We start from the raw sequence: 21,089 nt of genomic DNA on the forward strand, positions 1-21,089 counted from the left end.
CGAACAACAGCCTCATCTGCTTTTGGAAACTGGAATTATGTAGCCAAAGCTACTTTTCGGCTGTTGATAAAGTCGTCATTTGGTGCGAATCCGTACTAATGACACGGATGACCTAGAACATAGCTTTATCGACAGTATAAAATATTGAAACCATCGCATAACGATGCCCAGGCAGATAAACGTGTATAAATGTATCTAATTAAGAGGCATAGGGATCTCTGGACATATACATAAGATATGTGTAAGTTATTCTATTTCAATCAAAACATGTGTAATGTATGATGATAATTGACGAGAATGGAATCATTCTAATCGGAAATATTTTTGTGATAATTCTTAGTATTCGCGAGAGCTGCCATATTTTCAAGATGTCTTTCGATCTTATTTATATTTTATATTTTTGAATCTGAGATTTTCATACAATACTGTGATGTAAATCATAATAATATAATCAACGATTATCAATGCGCTCTGAATCTATGCGAGAAAAACGGGACTTGTTAGCCATTATTTTAATCGTGTGTTGAATTAAAAAGAAGATTATTACGTTAAAATTAATCAAGATTTAAATATAAAAGAAAAGTTCTTGAGAATAAAATCAAAACATAAGAAATAGACCAGTAAGAGCCATTGATTCTTTTGATTATTTCTTATTATCTACGTTTTGATTTTATATATCTTTTTTATCTATTTTATTTTTTAAATTGAAACATTGTGTTAAAAATAACTTTGCAAATAATAACTTTCGTATTTCTTTTACAATTGATAGATTTAAAAGTCATCCGCGAGCATTATTATCATCGTAGAAACAGTTTGACATACACGCGAGCGATTTTTACGTATAGATTAATATAATTTAGTCAACTTCTTATCGAATTTCTGGAGACAAGATATCAGAAATAGAAGCATGGTACAATCGATAAAGACTGTAATAATCAGAGCATGGCAGGGCTTAGGACCGAATCTTTAGGCACGCCAACTGGTGGCCCCTGGTACCATATCTTATTGTATTTTTTTTTCCATAAACGAGCGATTTTTCAATGTAAAGCTACTATTTAGCAAAAAGAATACTCTTATTAAAGATAATGAATAAATACTTATAATATGTATTATCGAGAAAAGATAATTGATGCAAGGTAAAAATTATAATATTAATCTCATATAAATTTGAAAGATTCTAATTGAGTCACATTAGTGTAGAATAAGATATCTAAAAAAGTATTTCGATTATTGACTTCTTTCTTTTGAAGTGGAGTACGTTCCAATTATACCGTTGTTTGACGTTGTGATGCCACGATAATATACGACTTTCCGCGTTTGCACATTTTATCATTCCGCTATTTTGTATCCAGAGTCCGTGCAATTTCACGATATATACATGCATGCTATTATTTATGATTATAGAGAAAATGCTTTGTTAGCGGAAGAAGGCGTCCCTATCTTGCTGTAAAATGTATAGTAACCCTACATTCCGCACCGAGCATACCTTTTCGTATATTTACTCTTTTTATGGTACAGCTTTTTCGTAGAGATACAATTGCATTTTTCATATTTCGATTTCATTTTGGTCATTGCTGCGAATGCAACTTTGTTTGACACTTCTCTGGTCTGACGTGTATTAAAATGCATAGCAATGCACGACGTGCCGTATGCTTAGAGATACATACAGACGAGAGAAAAAAGTATGTGTATGCATTGTGACTAACTGATCCACTTCCTGTTTTATGAGCAGCGTCGTGACAACCATTCAGGAAACAATCGAAAACTGGAAATCCGTCTCGCGAATAGAAAACATTCATGGAACAACAGCTAATACTTAGCAATCAACTTCCGAATGATTACGTATGTATTTGTGGAAGGAAAAGATGCTACTTCGTGATCGCATGAAAGTTTAATATTACATGGCATTTGACAAGCTGTTTTCATAAGAAAGCGAAAGAAAATCCTGCACGTCGAACTCGCTCTCCTCATCTAACCTACGTTCGAGGTATTTTACATAAATTATATAAATTATATAATATATAATATTAAATATTGAATTAAATATTGATAAATATTAAATTAAATTAAATATTGATCGAACTGCATCAATACCTATTTAATTTAATATTCAATTTTTTAATATAAAATTAATATATAAAGTTTAATCTAAGAAACATATCCAATATTTGATAAAATTAATACGCATATTCTTTCTTTAGCAATTTTTATGATTATTTTTATTTCAATTGACTAACGGTTCAAATGAGTCTGTAAACGTTAGAAAGGTCTCATACCTTTCGCATAATCTCTCACCAGTGCAATTTCTTATAATATTCTCATAATTATGCACATAGCAAGGGTCGTGGCTATTGGCATAAACGCGAAAGATATGTGAAGCTATGTTTTAGAGTACTTAAATCTCGAACCCTTCACCTACATAATCTTTCAACTGCTGATGTTCCCGTGTAGCTTTTTAAGTACTCATAAACGAATATGTGTGGGCGCGGCACTGTGGGCACGTTTTACAGCTGTATTCGATATTGGAAAAAGAACCGATAAACGGTAGTCATAGAACCAGCATGCAATCAACGGGCATTAGTGGTGGCTATTGATTTCAAATTATTCTCCGATTAATCGTGAGAAAGGTTTTGCCTATGGCAATCGGAAATCGTTTTATATGCGTACAAAATCTGAGTTACACTGTTATTTTTAGGAAAAAAATCTGATGAATGTTTTATAATATATAAGAGTTTTGTAATTAGATTATTTCATTATTTTATTTTAGATTATTCTACGATATAAATTCGTTCAATTAATTAATGCGTTTCTAATGAAACTCCCTGCTGTCAGCCGTCTTTTTCGGAAAGTCTGGATACAATTGTTGATTTTACACTTGTAATGTCCTAGCATTTAACTGAGGTCACTGTCACTTGTGAAATCAACGCTTTCTTTTCTTCTCCCAACGATGTGTTCTCGTAATAGAAAAGATATTTTGTTTCGATACAAGACTTTAATCTTATCTAAGAGTCTTTTTAATTAGAAAAGAAAATCATTTTTTAATATAAAATGAAATAAAGTATAGATATTTTTCTTTCGGTATTTGTCTATAGATAAAATTGTATTTGATATATAACAATATATTGAAAATTCTTTTTTTTTTTAACATAACATAATAATGCAAGCATTTTCACAGTGTTTCTTTGAAACAAATAAAAAATGGCATTTCACAGTCAGTTTTTCTTTCATAATTTAGTTCAATCGATCGATTTAAAAATATAATAACAGAGCTATTGACGCTTTTTTGCGCAACGGTTCAGTAATAACAAAGACCGCCGCGTCAAACTGTCTATTTATTCAATCTCTCGACGCTGCATACACACAAATTGTCCTTTACACCGACATCTCGGCGGTTCTTTTGTCTCGTACATATGTATATCTTATTCTATTCGGTACGCCGAAACTCGCGCACGGTCCAGAGAGGACCGCGAGGATATTCGCGGTTGGCGCGGAGGAAGTCGAGTATTGATCAAGGGGGTACGCGTGTCGGGAGGGATTTCTCTCCTCGCGGGTCGGGGCGTCGTCGCTTTTCGTCGTGAATGCACGGGGATGAATGGGCGCGGTGGGGGTCACCGTTGTGCGCTAGGAACCCGAGGGGAATTTCGGAGGGGAGGAGGGGGGGACGGAATGCACGCATCGAATGCGTCTGCGCTCTGTGCGTGCACGCAGTGCTCCGATGCGCTCGGCTCGAAACGCGCACCGGGTATATTTACGGTCTGCGGTTGCCGGGTCGGTGGCGGCACGCACGTGGTAGCTGTCGGCGAGGGAGGCAGCGAGAAACGCGGCGACGAGAGGCAACATAATAAAACTGACGAGGGAGAATTGGCAGTCCCGGAAGACCCGCGATGCCGATTGATACTCTCGACGCGTCGTTAGCCACGGGCATCTCACTACCCTCCGAAAGAAACTCGCTGTAGCGTGAGTAATCGCACGTACTTTACATCCTCTCTGGTTTCTAACTTTCGTTATTACATACTTTTACTTTGTTATTATCCCGTAGCAAAGTGCTACAAGTATCAATATTACTCATAATCAGTACACTTGGACAAGATATTTGAGATATTTAGTCATCGCGATATTAAATAAGTTAAAGAAACTTGTTATAATATTTCTAGCCAGACGACTAGTGTAATAAATTCTTGTATTAGTCTTTGTGCAAATGCATTCTTAAGGATTACTTTCAAAATTATCAAACAAGGTCGAAAATCTATTTTAGTGAAAAGGCTCTTTCTTTAAGATGGATTTTTTGAGCGAGATAAGATAAATGAAAAGGATCTTTCTCTTTAAGAGGGATTCTTTTTTTCTTTTATCTTCTTAAGATGGATTTTTGTTCAGACAAGATTTCTACAATAACCTTGAAACTCAGAAAATACGAGCAAGTAAGGTAAAAAAAATTCGAGTTATTGTAGTGCAACCGATATTTCAGGTACAAAATACAATAGAAGTCGTGCGAGAGAATATAATCTTTCCATTTTAAGGAGAAGAAGACTATACGGATCAGCTATGTCAAAAGTTAATACATCTTTCGAGATTCTTAAATTTCGTATTGCGCAAAGCACTTTTAGTCTTTTAAAATATAAAATTAATAATTAATTTATGAATGAAAATAGATTTTTGTGTACAGTTACTATAAAAAAAGTTAATTCGATATAACACAATATTTACGACTTTGATTTTGAAATTATATTCTACACGGCAAATATTTTAAATTATAAATTAATTATTAATTTTATATTTCAAACAGCTAAAAGTGCTTTGCGTAACAGCAAATTCATGAATCTCGAAATGTATCAGGTGTATTAACTTTTGAAGCAGCTGATCCGTATAGTTCTTTCTTAAGGATAAAATATCTTTAGCAGGTCGGTCCTGGTCCGACCTGCGTTTCCGTGCGAACCCTGTGCGTACAATAGCGGTTGTCAGAGTCGCTTTCCGAGCGCGATGTGGTAGGGAGAGATCTCTGCCGACGATATCTCCCTCTCCGTCTTTCTCATTCGCGAGTTCGCTCTCTTGAAACGCCGGCATTGAAGGGCTGCAGTCGTGATCAGATGCTCAACGTGTACGGATCGGTCGGAGCACGAGGTGCCCGATTACCAAGTGAATGAGAAAGAATTCGGAGAGGTCCGGAGCGGTGAATGCGCGAACAAGCGACGCCGACGAGCAATGTTCCTCACGAACGTTCCTCAGGTAAGCGATCGGCTAATTTCGTCAAATTTTGATAATGTTATTTTCGACGCGCGATACAAATCTGTTTATTGACATTAAACAAGTATACGTAGAATTGCACATGACAAGCGAGACTTATTAGTGAGAATAAAGATAACGTTTTTTAAAAAGACAGTCATCATGAGTAGATTATTGCACAACTGTCTGCAAAAATGTGAGATTTTTTATAACATTCTACAATACAGAATTATGTATATAAATTATTCTGTAATATTAATGAATTTAAAAAAAAGATGTAAATATCTTTCGAAAAATGAGTTAACTTTAAATGAAAAGATCGATTTTTAGATCGTTTATTATATTATTGAGCACTTCTTGCGTATTTTGTATATTATTACAAGTAAACTTCGGCATGTGTACTATTCTGTTATTGAGAGGTAGTACGTCATCCTGAAGTTAATTCGAAAATAATTTCCAACAGTGTGTTTCTGTGATTTATATGTATGCGAATACTATATGTATCAATAACTTAATACGTAAATTATAGGATGTTGATTCGTTGCATGCTGTATCATTCTATGTATATCTTGGTTTCGCAATCGAATCAATATTTGCATCTGCACGTTGCGGCAAATTGAGTATTTCTCAATTCTGCGAAAACAATTGATAAATAATAGAAGTTGATGAATAATAATGAATTCTAATCATCGCTTTTACAATATATTTGCGTTTGATTCCGTCTCCGTAAGCATAACAAGCATAAGACTTATTGCAACATGATGTATACTTTAAATATGTTGCGAAATTAAAATGATTGTGGAGCATATATAGTACATAATCGACACATTTTTTGTTATATATTATTTTTTTATTTGGAAATCTAAGAGCCGCAAACTCTGTTTATTCATTCTTATCAACTATTTGAGAAAGTGAGAAGCGATATGTTTTAATAATGTTTAACGAGTATGTGTATTGTTCCGCACTCGTATATATTTCTTTAGAGAGCTAATTACTGCGAATATGAAGTTGATTATTCTTCACAAGCAGTTTATCACTTTCGTAATAAAAGTGGCAATAACGTTCTGTGACGTGTATGAGACACTATTCGAAACACATAGTTGAAAAAGCATGTCAAGTTCTCCTTAGACATCGTACACTTTCTCTCGATTATGGACTCTATCACGAGTTTTTTCCTCAATCAAAATTGAGGAAACATTGTGATTATTTATCTCTCTCTTTTTCAACTTTTTTATTTATATAGTTAAATATCTTGATAAATAAATACTTGCCAAGACAATTAAATCCTTATAAAAATAAAGAGGATCTAAAATCAAAATTAACTATCAAAAGTTTTTCATGTATTTTCTAATCCGTTTAAATTTGTTAAATTTATATAAGAATAAATAATTTTTACAGGTTTTTCATATTTTGATATTAAAATATAATTATTATTTTTTAAATATGATTATCAATTACGAAGAACGCGCGCATTTTTTTATTATAAATTTTGCATACTTTTAAAGTCTTTACAATTGCAATAAAAGTTTTATGAGGATTAATCTTTTTTTATTGATTCGTCTTTTATGCGATCCCTCTTTCTTTCGACATTTTGACGAACGATTGGCGGGCTCTCTCACAGAATGAAGCTTAAATGACATATCTCGATGTGTGCACACTGCGACATAAAGTCATTAAAGAATTTCTAAGGCGTCAGGCAACGGCTTGCCTTCACGAAACTCATTATCCGCATATAGACGAGAGTATATCTGCTATTATGCCTCGTGTGTACATACGTTGCGACTCTTCTTCGTCATCTTTGCTGCAATTAGTTTGCCCTTAAAGCGTGCGACGTTGTATGATCTGTAGAGAAATTAAGATATCTAAAAGCGACAATGATAAATGTTTGACGTCAAATGTTGTCGTCAAATTAGATAATCACAATAGTCTGATAATTTAGAAAACTCACTCTATAAAGCACTTGTTTGTAAAATTCTCTAAAGTTTAGCTCATTGAAACATGTTTTATTTTCAATCATAAGCGAAGAAGGAAGCTTTCCTCGGGTCTTGTTTTCTTTATTTGCGAGCCGCTTATTGCCACGAGTCCGTTAAAACGCATTAAGCACGGTCATTATCTCCTGTAACAGCTGGTAATAATATTACAAAGTGCGAAACCTGTGATGATATCAATGGCGATAATATCGAAGGCGCGAATAGTACCAGATGCATTTTCATTTGCGTGTACAATTTTAAAATCGTTTCCCGGAAGAGATGCACCATGTGGCATTAAAGCGCATCAGCAGTTTTACTAACATCGCATACGGTGCACTTAATGAATTACATCGCTGTTACAGATCATTGTGACCTAATTTGTAAAAGTGCTTTATTTTTATTAAAAATATGAAATGTATTTTTTATGACATATAATCATCACGCAACTGCATACGTTAGAAATATACTTACAGAGCAAACTGTTCTAAACCACGGGATACTTCGTATTAAGTCTTTATCGGCTTCGGTATTAAAGATGTTTACGATATCTCAATAATATATAAGTATTAATATTTTTCTTTCGATACTGAAATATATATTTTTTTCTTTGAAGGCAAATTATATCGATCCATTAGTCATCAGGCGATTTATACCGATTGTGAGATCAATGAGTGCACAATACTATTGCTATCAAATATCTTAAACGCGACGAAAACAAACATGTGATAAGTGTCAAACAATTCGACAAGATTTCCGCGCTATCGCGATCATCGCGATATCTTGTTCATGATCCACGTGACTGATGCGAGAAGTAAAGCGAAAATAAGAACGCGCGTGGCTTTCTCTTACCGGAAATGCAAGGCGTTGATGACTTCCCCCTATCGCGACGGCTTATGCTAATCCGCGGACTTTCGCGCCGACGGCGCGACAGAACATACGTCGAATTTCGTTTGCGAAGAACCTCCGATGCGTGCCTGTCAGTCTTGCCTCTCTCGACTCGGCGCGCGTGCGATTTTATTACCTGTGGAACGTCATGCATTCCGACGTACATATGTACAAACACTCCTACGCGGGATGGTCACGCTCCAAAACGATCACTTATTACCTCAATCTTATTACCGGTAACGGCGCATTACCGCGCCTCGAGGGAATCGTTTCTTTTAATCTACGTGGATTGCCGCTCTCGGAAACGCGTTGAAAGGGATCACCAAGAGTCCGCCCCACCTCGAGAAATATGCGCTCCTGAGAGTTAACTTCCCGTTCGCACTCGCGAGATCGCATTCGTAAAAGCGCAAAACACATATAACTGCGCATTATTAGTGCAATAATCGGAGCATAAAATATCTTATCGCCATCCGCTTCCTAGGCTCGATGACACTTAATTTACTCTGATGTACATCATAATCAAACAAATAAATAAGTAAATTACAGAGCAAACACTCGTTTCTAGCATTGTCGGTCAATTTCATAAAACGTTCCAGATACATATATGTATGTGTAGCGGCATTTAATCACTAAAATATTATATACCGACTGTAATTGAAACTTTTGGTGATATCTTAATGAAAATCGACGAATCTATTTCACACATACAAATATTTGTTACGATCCTCACGTCAGACACGTGTCTGAGACGCGTGTAAAAAAAAAAAAAAGGTTCTTCTCATCAATCTTTCTTTAGAATATAAAATACGTTTTCTGCAACCGTACGATGACATATTCATCATCCGTTAAGTGCCACGTGCGTGGACAGGATATATACGGATGTAATTATGATTAAAGACAGTGAAAGCCGACGTTACGGTTGTACGCGTATGAATTTGATTCTCTTATCAATCAGAACCTCTCTTGTTTTTGTTCCTTCGTCGCAATGATGTGACCCACATGCTGGACTTATTCTAATCTTAGTTTTCCCGCATCTTTTGTACAGGGAAATCTGTTGTCTCTGTATTCTCTAATTGACTTTGTAGGGCAAACGGATGAAACTCAACTCGCGACAGTACTTTTTAAGTGCGTTGGACAAACCAGCCACGTATGCTTTTCGAGAACAGTAATTGGATGGGCACGCTCTGTTTGTGCGCTTTAATTAACTTGCGATGCACTGTCGACTATATTTTTATACATTCTTTTGATCGCTTTCCTGCGATTGCTATTGAAACGAAAAGTTCCTTCTGTGTATGATAATAATTTTTAAATAGTTATTTTATCAGATTCATATTTTAATGCGATATGATACCGTTAATCTCTCATAAAATGTTTATTGCTAGATAAATTTTAATTTTAAATATGTGACATAAATATGTTTTGGGATATTAAAAATTCTTCTTTTACGTTAAATGTCTTTAGGAAATCATTAAATGCGATATTTATAATTGCAAAGACTATCTGATAAATTGTAAAAGAAATCTTGAAACTATTTATATTTGACAGTTGGAAAGGAAATGGTTAGATGTTGACACCGTTCAACAATGTTCACTGTGCTAATTTCAAAAATATCTACTCACTATTTCCTTGCAGCGAAGAATTTTTAATTAGAACAGTATAAACAGCTCTATAAAGCTACTTTCTATCTGACAGAAAAAGAGCAACAGTTGTGCGTACAATTGCGGTAACTAGTGAATAATCTTGTCGATACTACACGTCCTACACGAACATATGCATATAAAATATTTTGAACGCGTTAAGGTTCGATATTCACTAGAAGTAGTTGACAAACTATGTGTATGAGATATCGGTTTTCATTACGTGAAAACCTATGTATGTGACATACATATAATCCAATATATGGAAGCACGCATCGATATGTATATTCTGTGTCATTTGTAACTAGATATATATAATTGAAAGTTTATGTTATATAATATTTGACATACTTGTTACTTATTTTAATTATTTTAATTGAAAGAGGAAATATATGTATGTATATGTAAATAATGCAAAATAATTTTTCCATAAGACACGTTCGTATATATGTAGCACTGGATATACATATATAGCTATACGAAATTTCTCTAATCTGACCGACACAATACGATGTTCGCTTTTTCTTTTTATGATGAAAGTGACCGCGACTTTATCGGTTCCTTTTAAGGGACATTTTATGAGAGTACGTTCTCATAACGACCACCTACACGCCAGCATTGAGTCATGTGCAAAAAGTAAAACGACTAGAGAAACGCGCTGACCTAGCAAATCTTTCTTTCGTTCTGCAAATTTCGCGTAAAACATGTCGAAACTGTAGCTTACCAACGCGATCAAAAAGTAGCTAATTGTATCTATTTATAAAATATAATTATCATAATGTCCGCACATAAAATATTAATGATAAAAAGTTGACTCCTACCCTGGCAGTAATTAAATGATCTCTGTTGTTAATTAATGACTTGATGAATCGTTAAACGATCGTAAATGAGACATTGGTAATTAATAATCAAAGACGAATAAGCAAACGGATATAACATTAATACTGGTGACGCACTGTCGTAACGTAAACATACGACAGATAACTGTTTGAAATGGCTCATCCAGTATGCTATTCGAAACTGTCCATGAGATCTCTCGAGGACCATCGTCGAGAGATTGTCACGCGATGTCAGTATGTTACATGTGTCTCCTCGTAATGAGTAAACACCCACGCGCTTGCGAGCCGGACGCGCGATGATGGACGCTCAGCTTTTGCCATACAGTTAATCTAGTGCGGTTATACGCGTGTTGAGGTCTCTAATGGCGATCCAATTCGCCGCTCATCCTCCGATTAAACTCGATTGTTGTCGACGGTCGTTGACTTCGGGCACGGACTTCGACGTATAATGTGCCAATTCGATTTTTCCGATCGGGTAATGGACCATGTCGCAGTTCATTATTATTTTATTAACTTCCTTTCTTGTATTGACTGCATTTTCATACTGATTGCTCTCATTCGTATTATCGATCTAATAATAGCGATTAAAAAATGGGACAATTTTTAAAAACTTATCAAATTGATGTAAAATGGATGACCTTATGTATTAATTTAGCGTGAAATAGCCCATTTTTTTTAAATGAAGATTTTTATATCATCGTGATGATATATAAAAATTAAGATATACTCATGAGAAACTTTAAAATGCTAACGAGAATATATTAATAAATATTTTTTTTCAAATTATGTGCAATATACGTCAATTAAAATAATCTCGTCAATCGATTCAAAGAGTCGCGCTCTATAAATTGAACTATATATTTTTTATTAGAATAAATTCTATAGAGCGTTACATATTATTCGCATATTGTTTGCATATGATTATTTTTATCAAAATGAAAAACTATCAACAGCTGTCCATTCAGATTCGTATGGTAATTTTCGAAGGTAGGCGTGAAATAACGTTATCTCTGCAAAGTATGTAATTACTTGAAACTGTTGGATATATCGAGAGATTAACACACCTGTGTTCACAAATTAATGCAAAGGTTTAAAACGTATAAAGTGACGAAGTTATGTCATTCCGTAGGCGAGGGTTACGTATCCAATGAAAAATAAAAGCTTGATTAATAGTACCCGCGCATCAGTCTCTATCATTTTGTTTTTCGAGCGATGACGAAAGGAGATCTTATAATCTGATTGTTAATTTTATACAGATTGATTGTATTACAATCTACCTGTGATATTATGTATTCATTATAAAAGAGAATAATAAAACAGAACATACTTAATATCATACATTTATATTTAGATAAAGTTAGATTTTATGTATCATTTTGATAAATTGTGTATTAATATATCATCGCAAAACATCTTGCGAGTTGACTGAGTCATTCGTTTACTCGTATGCCGACAGTTACAATACTGACCTTATGAATGATGTCTTTGAGAGCATCAATGAAGTCGGGAAATGAAGTTTTAAATCGTTTGATAGACCTCTTACAATTCAAAATTAGTATGTACTACACGCTTAAAGGCACGCTTCAGGAAGATAAACTCGTCCAAATTTGGCAGCGGGCTTATTCCTTACATGGATAGGCAAATCTTTAGTCAAGGATAACCATGTGTACGTTGCGTTTTCTTGTTGGCTGGTGCGTATAAACAGTGTTCGACTTAAGGAACTCAAGATGTTCAGTGTCTGTAACGCATACCGCTATACTAGTGGTCTTTGAGCTCGTCATGTTGTATGCCGTATATAGGAATCTTTACGCAAGGGTTCTTTCTCATGTTCGTTTTTTTTTTTTTTTTTTTTACGCGAGATTACATAAATCTGACTGTTACAGTGGAAATTGATCTATTCGAGAGGTGCTAATAAATACTTTAAATTGAAACATTAAGTAAATTTATATAAATTTTTAGATTCTTTTTTTTCGAAAAGGTAATGCAATTAATGATTAGATGATAATCTGTAAGCAAATAGCAAATCTAAAATGCACTACTTGAGAAATATCGCGCGTATCTCTCTTCTGCGTAATTTACAATCTAATTTATACTGATCAATGCAGATAGAATCCATTAAAAAATTATTGTTATTTATTTTTACTTCGATTTACAATATTGTTACTGTTAAAATTTAAAGGTAGTGCTAATAATTTTAATTTTTGAAGACTTTAAATATCAAAATATGTAATGTGTTATATGTATTGTATACATGTTATTTACTTATCATGTTACGATAGAAAAAATGTTGTGTCAGAAATTAATGGAAGCTATGTTTATTTTAAAGAGAATTGACATTGTTTAGTATTCATTTATTTGACTTAATTATTATGAAAATATTATTAATAGAAAATGCGAAGGATTCATTTATCGATCAGCGTGTGTTCGCGCGATTTATGATGATGTCTACTGTGACGTATGTGAGAAGATATTTTGCGCCCACGTGCCACATGCTGATTGCAAGCCTCAAGCGCAGTGACAATCTCATCTGTCGATTGCACGCTGAGTTTCACCGGTTTCGCAAACTAGCCGCTCGCCATCATTCGTCTCGCTAGAAATTTCGATAAGAAAGTTGTCTCTCTTTGAATGAGTTGCTCTTAATACCCACGAATCTGAGAAACTCGCGTATGTATCTTGACACGATAACATATTACGTTACGGTAATAGGATAGAGACAACTGCGTCAAGATATCGATGTATCGTCGAAGGACACTCGTAGGTTTGTCCGTGAACATTGGGTAGTGATTTATTTTCTTAGACGATGCTGATGCGTATTTCTTACATCAGCATTTTGACATTGGTGGCGCGATTAAATAATGTTATGATCTTTGATCTCTCGTTCCTGTTGTTTGAAATATTTCAATAATTGAATGTATCTGTCATGATTTAATATATTAATTTTAATGTAAAACTCAAATCAATGCATCTACGATAATTGGAGGCATTACCGTATCATTAAATGTTTTTTCTCGTTGTAAAAAGATGGAGAAGCACCTAATTAATTATTGGTGCGTGAGTTGCTAATCGTTTCACGTCTCGAGGTGATATGTTCTTTTGGAAGCGGAAAATAACGCTAGCCCCGTTCAAAAGATGCTATGTGCTAATATTTTACAGAATCTAAAATGATATTCACTTCATTGTATCTTTTGAGCTGATAGATAGTGTTAAACATTGGGCTTTTCATATTTCTTTAATTATTCGATCTCTTGTATTTTATTATATAAATTATAAAATTGAAGCACGTGATAGTAACAGTAAATATAGATATAATTACATTATTCGTATATATAGATTTTCTCTCTCTCTCTCTCTCTCTTTCTCTTTCTCTCTCTCTATTCCTCGTAAAAAATATAATTTTCAACTAATAATAATAATAGTAAGATAATTTCTCTTCTTATGAATTAATTTTTATTTTCTTTTTAATTTACTTATACTTTTACAATCACTTGACCATACGCATTATGGTTGCCATAGGGCATGGTCATGTATACGCTCTATATTTAAATATTTTTCAAGTTGTCCTGACTCTGCATATTAAACTGTAAGATAACAGCAGACGAGGTATTTAAAGAGAAGCCCTTAGTTAACAGAAATGAAATCTCATTACGGCTTCTCAAAGAAATCGTAGAGAATTCTCGTGCGCATAACATGCAAAGACATGTTTATCGTCTTGTGTATCTGAATTTTTCTCTTTTCTTTCAAGAAGAATTTCATATCATATCTTATCATCGCATTCTCGCTTTCGACTGGCTTTCTCGGTGCTTGTCCAGTTTTCGAAAGTGACTCCGCGTCTCATGATAACAATAATAGTTTCCTCTTGTTTCCCAGGTGCTACTTGATCGCGAGGCGTACGTTCCTGCACGAAGTCGTTCTTAAATAGCCTGGGAACTGTCGAAGAGAGTGAAGTGGGTCCTGGAAGAGGACCCGGGTAGAGCGAGGAGAGAAGTATCGAGGGAGGATCCGACGTGCAGGACCCTCTACAGGACTAACTCCACGATGTCGTACGCCAACCGATTCCCATCCTCCCAGCACACTCGTTACCGCAGCAGCTGGGGTCCATCCCCGGTTTCCGTCTTCAATCGCGCCGATGTACCGCGATCATCACCGGAAGAGGAAGAGTTCGAGTTCTACCACGAGCGACTGCACTCGGCGCAGAGTCGCCAGCTGATACCGCTTCAGGAAGATCTGGCTGATTGGATCAACAAGACGATAAGTGAGTACATATGCCATTTTATTATATGTATAGATAGACAGAGCGTATCTCTTGCGAGATGAGTATCGACCGACAAGAAACTTTTACTTGAACGAGTTCGTGACATCGTCAAGGTCGGCGAGCATCCTTTCGTGAGAAATTTCGATAACCGTTAGATATTAGTTTCGCTGATTTATGAGGAAAGTGGATAGCTTTTGCAGATCTATAGCTTGCGAACTCGCAGGTCAAAGCATGAGTCAGAGTTTTCTACCTCAAGTTTTTCAATAAAATGCGAAATTAAGCCCTTCGGTTGCTTTTTCCAAATTAATGGTTTCGCATTTGGAATTTTGTTGTTTCGATGTTCGTATCACGCAAACTTTGCCGTGAAAATAGTGTATTGCGTGTTATCTTTGAGACATTATTTTCATGCTAAATTATCAAGAGCTTAGCTTTAACAATAATTACTATTTGAGAAAAAAACTGTGTAAGTATTTCAGCAATTTTAAATATTTATTAATATTGAGTGTATTAACAAGTGTTATGAAAAATCGCACATTTAAAATAATAATACAATTAAATTTTTTAGTATATTTATTTTATTGTATTTATAAAATTTTTAGTATATTTATTTTATTAGATATTCTTAATATTCTAATTAAATTAAGTATGAGAAGATTAGAATATGCTTTACGTAACGTAAAGCATATTACGTAACGTAAAGCATATAATGGTGCGAAAGTACAATCGTTACACATTACGCCACGTTTGCATTCACGATCGAGTTAAACGGAAAAAGTAACAAGATTAGAATATGCTTTACGTAACGTAAAGCATATTCTAATCTTGTTACTTTTTCCGTTTAACTCGATCGTGAATGCAAACGTGGCGTAATGTGTAACGATTGTACTTTCGCACCATTCTTGGTCAGCTACCTTTTTTTCGTATTGCTGATGTGAAGTCATTTGAAAAAATGCCGGCCTATGTCATACTACGGGATGTGGCGTGCGTGCCTTACGCTTTGATATGTAAGAACCACACAAAAGTTAGCATCTGGCACGACGTGGGAAAGGATATTCATGTAATATTATATTTCATTTTATATTTCATCGCGTGTTGATCAAACGGCCGTGCAAAAATGTGTATGCCATATGCGTAAAATTTAGCAGAGCTTACATTGACGAGGCAAAAGTTCTCAAGGACGGCGCCAAATAACTGTGTATTACTTTACAAAAAATCTCATTACTCTACAAATCCATTTGAGAAGCTAATATATGAAGGATGACTACACATAATAATCTCAAGAATAACTGTAAAAAGTAGAGATGGTATTAATAAGCAGTTATTAATTTATTTCATTGTTATGCGTACTTAAAGAAACGAGATGCCACATAAAGATTTGATAGAACAAATTGATACTAAACTTGAGAGATTTAAAGTAGGTGAACATTTCCGCAACTTATTGAATTACATGTGATAACCGCACAAACTGTAATCTTGAAATCAAGTTAGCGCCATAAAAAGTTTCCTTCCGAACTATCTAATCAAGGAATTATTGACAGTTATAGTTCTTCAATTTCCCCGTTTCAGACTGTTCATTGACTGAAACTTATTAGTCGTTTCAGTTTGAAACTAAAATTAATCATTTTTATCGGTAATATAACAATGCATTTTATATTATCATACACATAATATAATAATACATTTTTTATAACATTCTATTATTTTATAAATTATTAGATATACATATATATATTTATAGTAAATGTAATATCGCGCGAATATATCGCATCATATTTATTTTTAATTGTTATATTTGTAGTTAAAAACAGTTTACCTGACTATGTCTTAAAATTTTAAAACTATTTAATTATTTAGTGCAACGAGAAAGAAAAGTTGAATGACGAAATGAGCAGTAGTCCGTGATTCTTTTTCTACGAGGAACTGGAAATCGTCCGATGGCTATCTAATTCTAGGCGCGCATATGACCGCCTTTCTGAACTGCTAGTTTCCTAATACGGTACGAATACGAGTTGATGCGTAAAATAGAACTGCTACGGTGTACCGAGCGTCGCAGAAAGTAGCAATTCCAACGCTACGCGGTGTTTCATGTAACAAACATTCGCGACGCAGGCTTTTCACTGAACTACCATCGACTCTTCGTTCTGACTTTACACTTTTGAATAATGTTGAAAATCGTCACGATCGGTTTTGATATTAAAATGCCAAGATAAAGAAGATAAATATCATTAATTCCTATAGTTATAGTATATCGTATATAATTGAATTGCATCGTAAATGAAAAACTAATAATGAAAACTTTTATTGGCTAATTGGTCTCTACATTTGATTCACTTACGATAATCGCTGTAATACTTTCACCTCTGCTCGCATGTTGCTTCGTGTATGCAATTAAGCGTATTAATGATCAAGGAAAATGTATATAAGCTTGTATATAAAATATGGGTGCTTTTGCGAATATAGTTTGCTAAACGGAATGTGCGAAAACGAGTGTGGTCTCTCACGCGACCTCGAATAATTCAACTCCAAGATGTAGACCACCCTGAGAGATTGCGACATGAGCGAGATGCGGGAAAAACGAACGATACGTAAACGAACATCTAGCGTGTACGTATATTTAGCCACAAAAGGATAAGATACACGAGTATGATTTACGAGATTCGCTTACATTATGTCGCTTAAAATACATCGATTTTTGACAGAGATTTTTTACTCACAAATTAAATTAATGCCAAATGATACATGTAACATTTACAATTACTATTTTAATGTCACTAAATAAATCCACGAATATATTAAATGCAATTTTAATAATTCTTCAGGATTCTTTCCTGAATAAATGACAATCAAGATAATGAGTTTATTTATTCGTTCAAATACGAATATGAATGTGTAAAGTAATAAAGTAGTAAAATAGTAGTAAAATAGTATTAAAATAAAATAGTTAGAGATATTTAAAAATACAAGGGAAAATATATATAAGTGTTTTATTGTGCACCGAACGTACGTGAAGGAGCCATATTCCTCCACGAATATTATGCGCACGTAATGTGTGCATATAATGTATGCGCTGCAATTTTGCAAATTATTTTCTTTTTCTTTAACCTGGTATATAATTTTAAAGTTAACTCAAGAGAACTTTACCTTTACCAGTATGAATTTATGTATATGTTGGTGTTTTTAATCGGCGACAATATCGATTATTTGCATTTTGAAACATGTGAATTAGACAGCTGGAAAAATTGAGTCTTAAATGCTTTTGCTTTTTTTTTACGAATATTATTAACGAAGAAAAATTTAATGCGTTTTTGTTGCTAATTCATTTATGGCGTATTGTATTCAATAAAATGTTTTAAGTACAGTTTTGAAAGAGATATTTTCACCAAGGCGTAAGATCGTAAAGGAAAAAAAGAAACACTTAATGAGTTTCCAAAGACGGTGGGAAAGGTTGAAATTTGCTCGACCGTTTCTAACGTGTATTTGCTCATCCGAACACGAGTTTGTTTGCCGAACAGATTGCTTGCGCAAATCTTTTTTTTTTTCCAAAAAATCTAAAAGGATTAGAATTTAAAATATGTCGTAAGCAATATGTGTAAAAAGATAACTTTTTAACATTAAAATATTCATATGACTGATTTTATATATGATTACTCATATTTTTTATACATACGCATATCGATTCGTGTAAATATCTGATAAATCAAATTAAAGCCTCAATATAATCTTATTATAATTACATTCATATATAGCACATATGAGACGAGTTTTTTAAAAGGCTTATATAAAATGAAGATGCAGAGAGAGAGGGAGATTTGTTTCATTGAAGCTTCTCTCATTGAAATTCAAAGGTTGCTAAAGCATTGATTGGCAACGTGAAAAAAATAAAACGACAGTGTTTCGTTACCCACGCGCGCCCTGCGTCTCTTGACAGTTGCAAAGCCTTCGTGACTCAACCGGAAGTCGGCCGGGCACCCCTCTTCCTTCATGCCACTTCTTCTCTACTCCCTTCATCACGGGGCACCTAAAGCCGCATTACGCATAATGGGCGTACACCTTCCTAATACGTTTGAGCATCCGCGGGGACGACAACAATCTTCGATATGCGACGATACCGTCTTCTAAAGTGTGGAGATATTGCCGTGACACGCGCTGCGGATGCTTAATCAGCCGTAAATCAGAAAGCGAAATCTCCGGATCGCACCGCGCTAATTTATCATCGTTGATTATTCCGTCGATATAAGCGACGTAGAGGTGATCGTGTTCATGATTGTGTGGACTCGGTCAGATTTATCGTGGGATCCAGATTGCGATATGCACCGTTTGTAGGGGCATGCTTCTGAACAAATCGTGATCGAGTTTCGTGCCGTTTTATCTTACCGTCATTATATTGCGTAGCAAACAGTTAAAAATGTCCGCTATACTCTCACTGAGCTCGCCCTATGACACGAGTGAACGGAATAGATATACATATATGTGTCGAGACACCTTTCTCGAGAACAGTTAGAAAAGAAATGTCAGACTATTGCCCTTAAGAGAAGCCAGTTCGGCATTAAAATAAAATAACAATGTCGTCAAGGATTTAACGAAAATACGGGTCACGGTGCACGGTAAATTGCGTGAAGCCTCAGGCATTAAGCAATCGCGTGAGGATGAAGGGTGGACGTCAATATCAATAAAAGTCGAAGGAAGTCCTTCCTTTCGCCGCGACGTCGTCGGTTATAAACTCGTCGCGAAATTTATACGCAGCTCGAGTAGAGGTTGAACCGTATATTTTTATTCGAGCCAGAGATGCAACATAGCAACATATCTTACTCGCTCCCAATGATCGATAACCGTGCCGATCAGTGCCGTGTAACCATCATCGCGAATCGATGTGCCGGAAAATCACGGTTAGCATGATCGTGGATAAGGATAAGTAAAGTTAAAATTGGAAAAATCCTAGGCGATGATTGATGATTAAAAAATAATCCTAATATATAAACTTATTTAAAAAATATATACAATATATATATATATATGTTCACAAACTCGTCTATCAACTCTTAATTTTTAGTTCTCAAGTTTCCGATCTTTTTTTTTTCAAAATTACACTTTTAAGGAGGAACTGAACGGTTCAACTACGTCAGAAGTTAATAAATCTTTATATACATAACATCATTTAATAAAATTTTTGTATAATATTTACGATTTTGTGATTAAATTATATTTTATAGGATAAATCTTTACTCTAACTCACAAGTTAATTATTAATTTTATAGTTTAAAAGACTAAAAAAGAATGTTTTGCGCAATGTCAATTTTATGAATCTCGAAATGTATTAACTTTTGACGTAGCTGATTCATCCAGTTTTTTCTTAACTTTGTACTTTGAGAGAATTCATAATTCGTACTTTATATTACCAAGTACAAATAATAATAGAAAATGTAAATCGACCGAGAGATTAATGAGCCTTGTTCAAATAGCTTTTGTTATAATATCGGAAACTGTCTCATATTGAGAAGGCGATCTGCCGGTGTTAGCTATTGTGTGTGTTATTATCTTAACGCGAAACAAATGAGGCATTCTGCGCGATATATGAGTGCACTCGAGATATTGTCGAAGCTACGTTTGACCACATAACTTTTACGTTTAAATATTCGAGGAGAGTTTCCCTGACAACGAGATATCGCGAGCAATTCACCGCATGGTTTTGTCGACTTCATATGCGAATTCACGCATTGCATACGGTTTTTACGGATATTGACCTCAATGGATTCGTTTGAACGACGCTTTGGAAACGATGTTCTAAAGTTAGAGACAAGCAACGACATAATACCATGGACTGTATTTCAGCCCGATGACGGGAAACATGGTCGCTTTACATAGTTCCGGGTGACCGAGTTCCCGTACGGCGAGTACTCTTCGCACGTTCGTGCACGTGCTCGAGAGTTCGAGACTGCTCAATCAATAAATTTTAATTAATAAAAATCTTTTTCTATCCATTGAAAATAAGCCATTTAAAAATCTGAAAAAATAATTTGATAAAATTCAAACCATGTACGATCGAATAAAAAAAGAATAGGATTTTACGCGATATTTTGCATATCAACTGTTTATGATATTTAAATATATAAAACCTAAAGAGAAAATATGTATGTGTGCGTCTTTTCACAATTATATTATCCATTCTTAAATATATTCTTAAGATATATTTTGAGATTTAAAAATTTATAAAAATAGTATTATACAATAAAAAAAAGATATTTCCTTATCAATTTTGTTAAATTATTTTATATTTATTAAATTACTT

At 34.4% G+C, this 21,089-nt stretch overlaps 1 protein-coding gene across 5 annotated transcripts in view; it reads left to right on the top strand.

The window, feature by feature from the left end:
* The first annotated feature begins 110 nt into the window (after positions 1 to 110).
* Positions 111 to 21,089, top strand: part of LOC140670205 (growth arrest-specific protein 2) — a 29,982-nt gene continuing 9,003 nt past the window's right edge. Inside the window, exons 1-3 of one of the 5 annotated variants that reach the window (XM_072900786.1) lie at positions 111 to 241; positions 1,733 to 1,987; positions 14,419 to 14,803. In XM_072900786.1, the coding sequence (XP_072756887.1) occupies positions 14,587 to 14,803 (217 nt within the window). In that variant the 5' untranslated portion in view covers positions 111 to 241; positions 1,733 to 1,987; positions 14,419 to 14,586. Of the gene's footprint in view, positions 242 to 1,732; positions 1,988 to 3,721; positions 3,958 to 5,055; positions 5,224 to 10,888; positions 11,027 to 14,418; positions 14,804 to 21,089 lie in introns of those variants that run through there. The other 4 variants (XM_072900791.1, XM_072900801.1, XM_072900779.1 and 1 more) reach the window with 4 other exon arrangements.

The sequence above is a fragment of the Anoplolepis gracilipes genome, chromosome 1 (genome assembly GCF_047496725.1).
Source record: "Anoplolepis gracilipes chromosome 1, ASM4749672v1, whole genome shotgun sequence".
NCBI classification, from domain to species: Eukaryota; Metazoa; Arthropoda; class Insecta; order Hymenoptera; family Formicidae; genus Anoplolepis; species Anoplolepis gracilipes.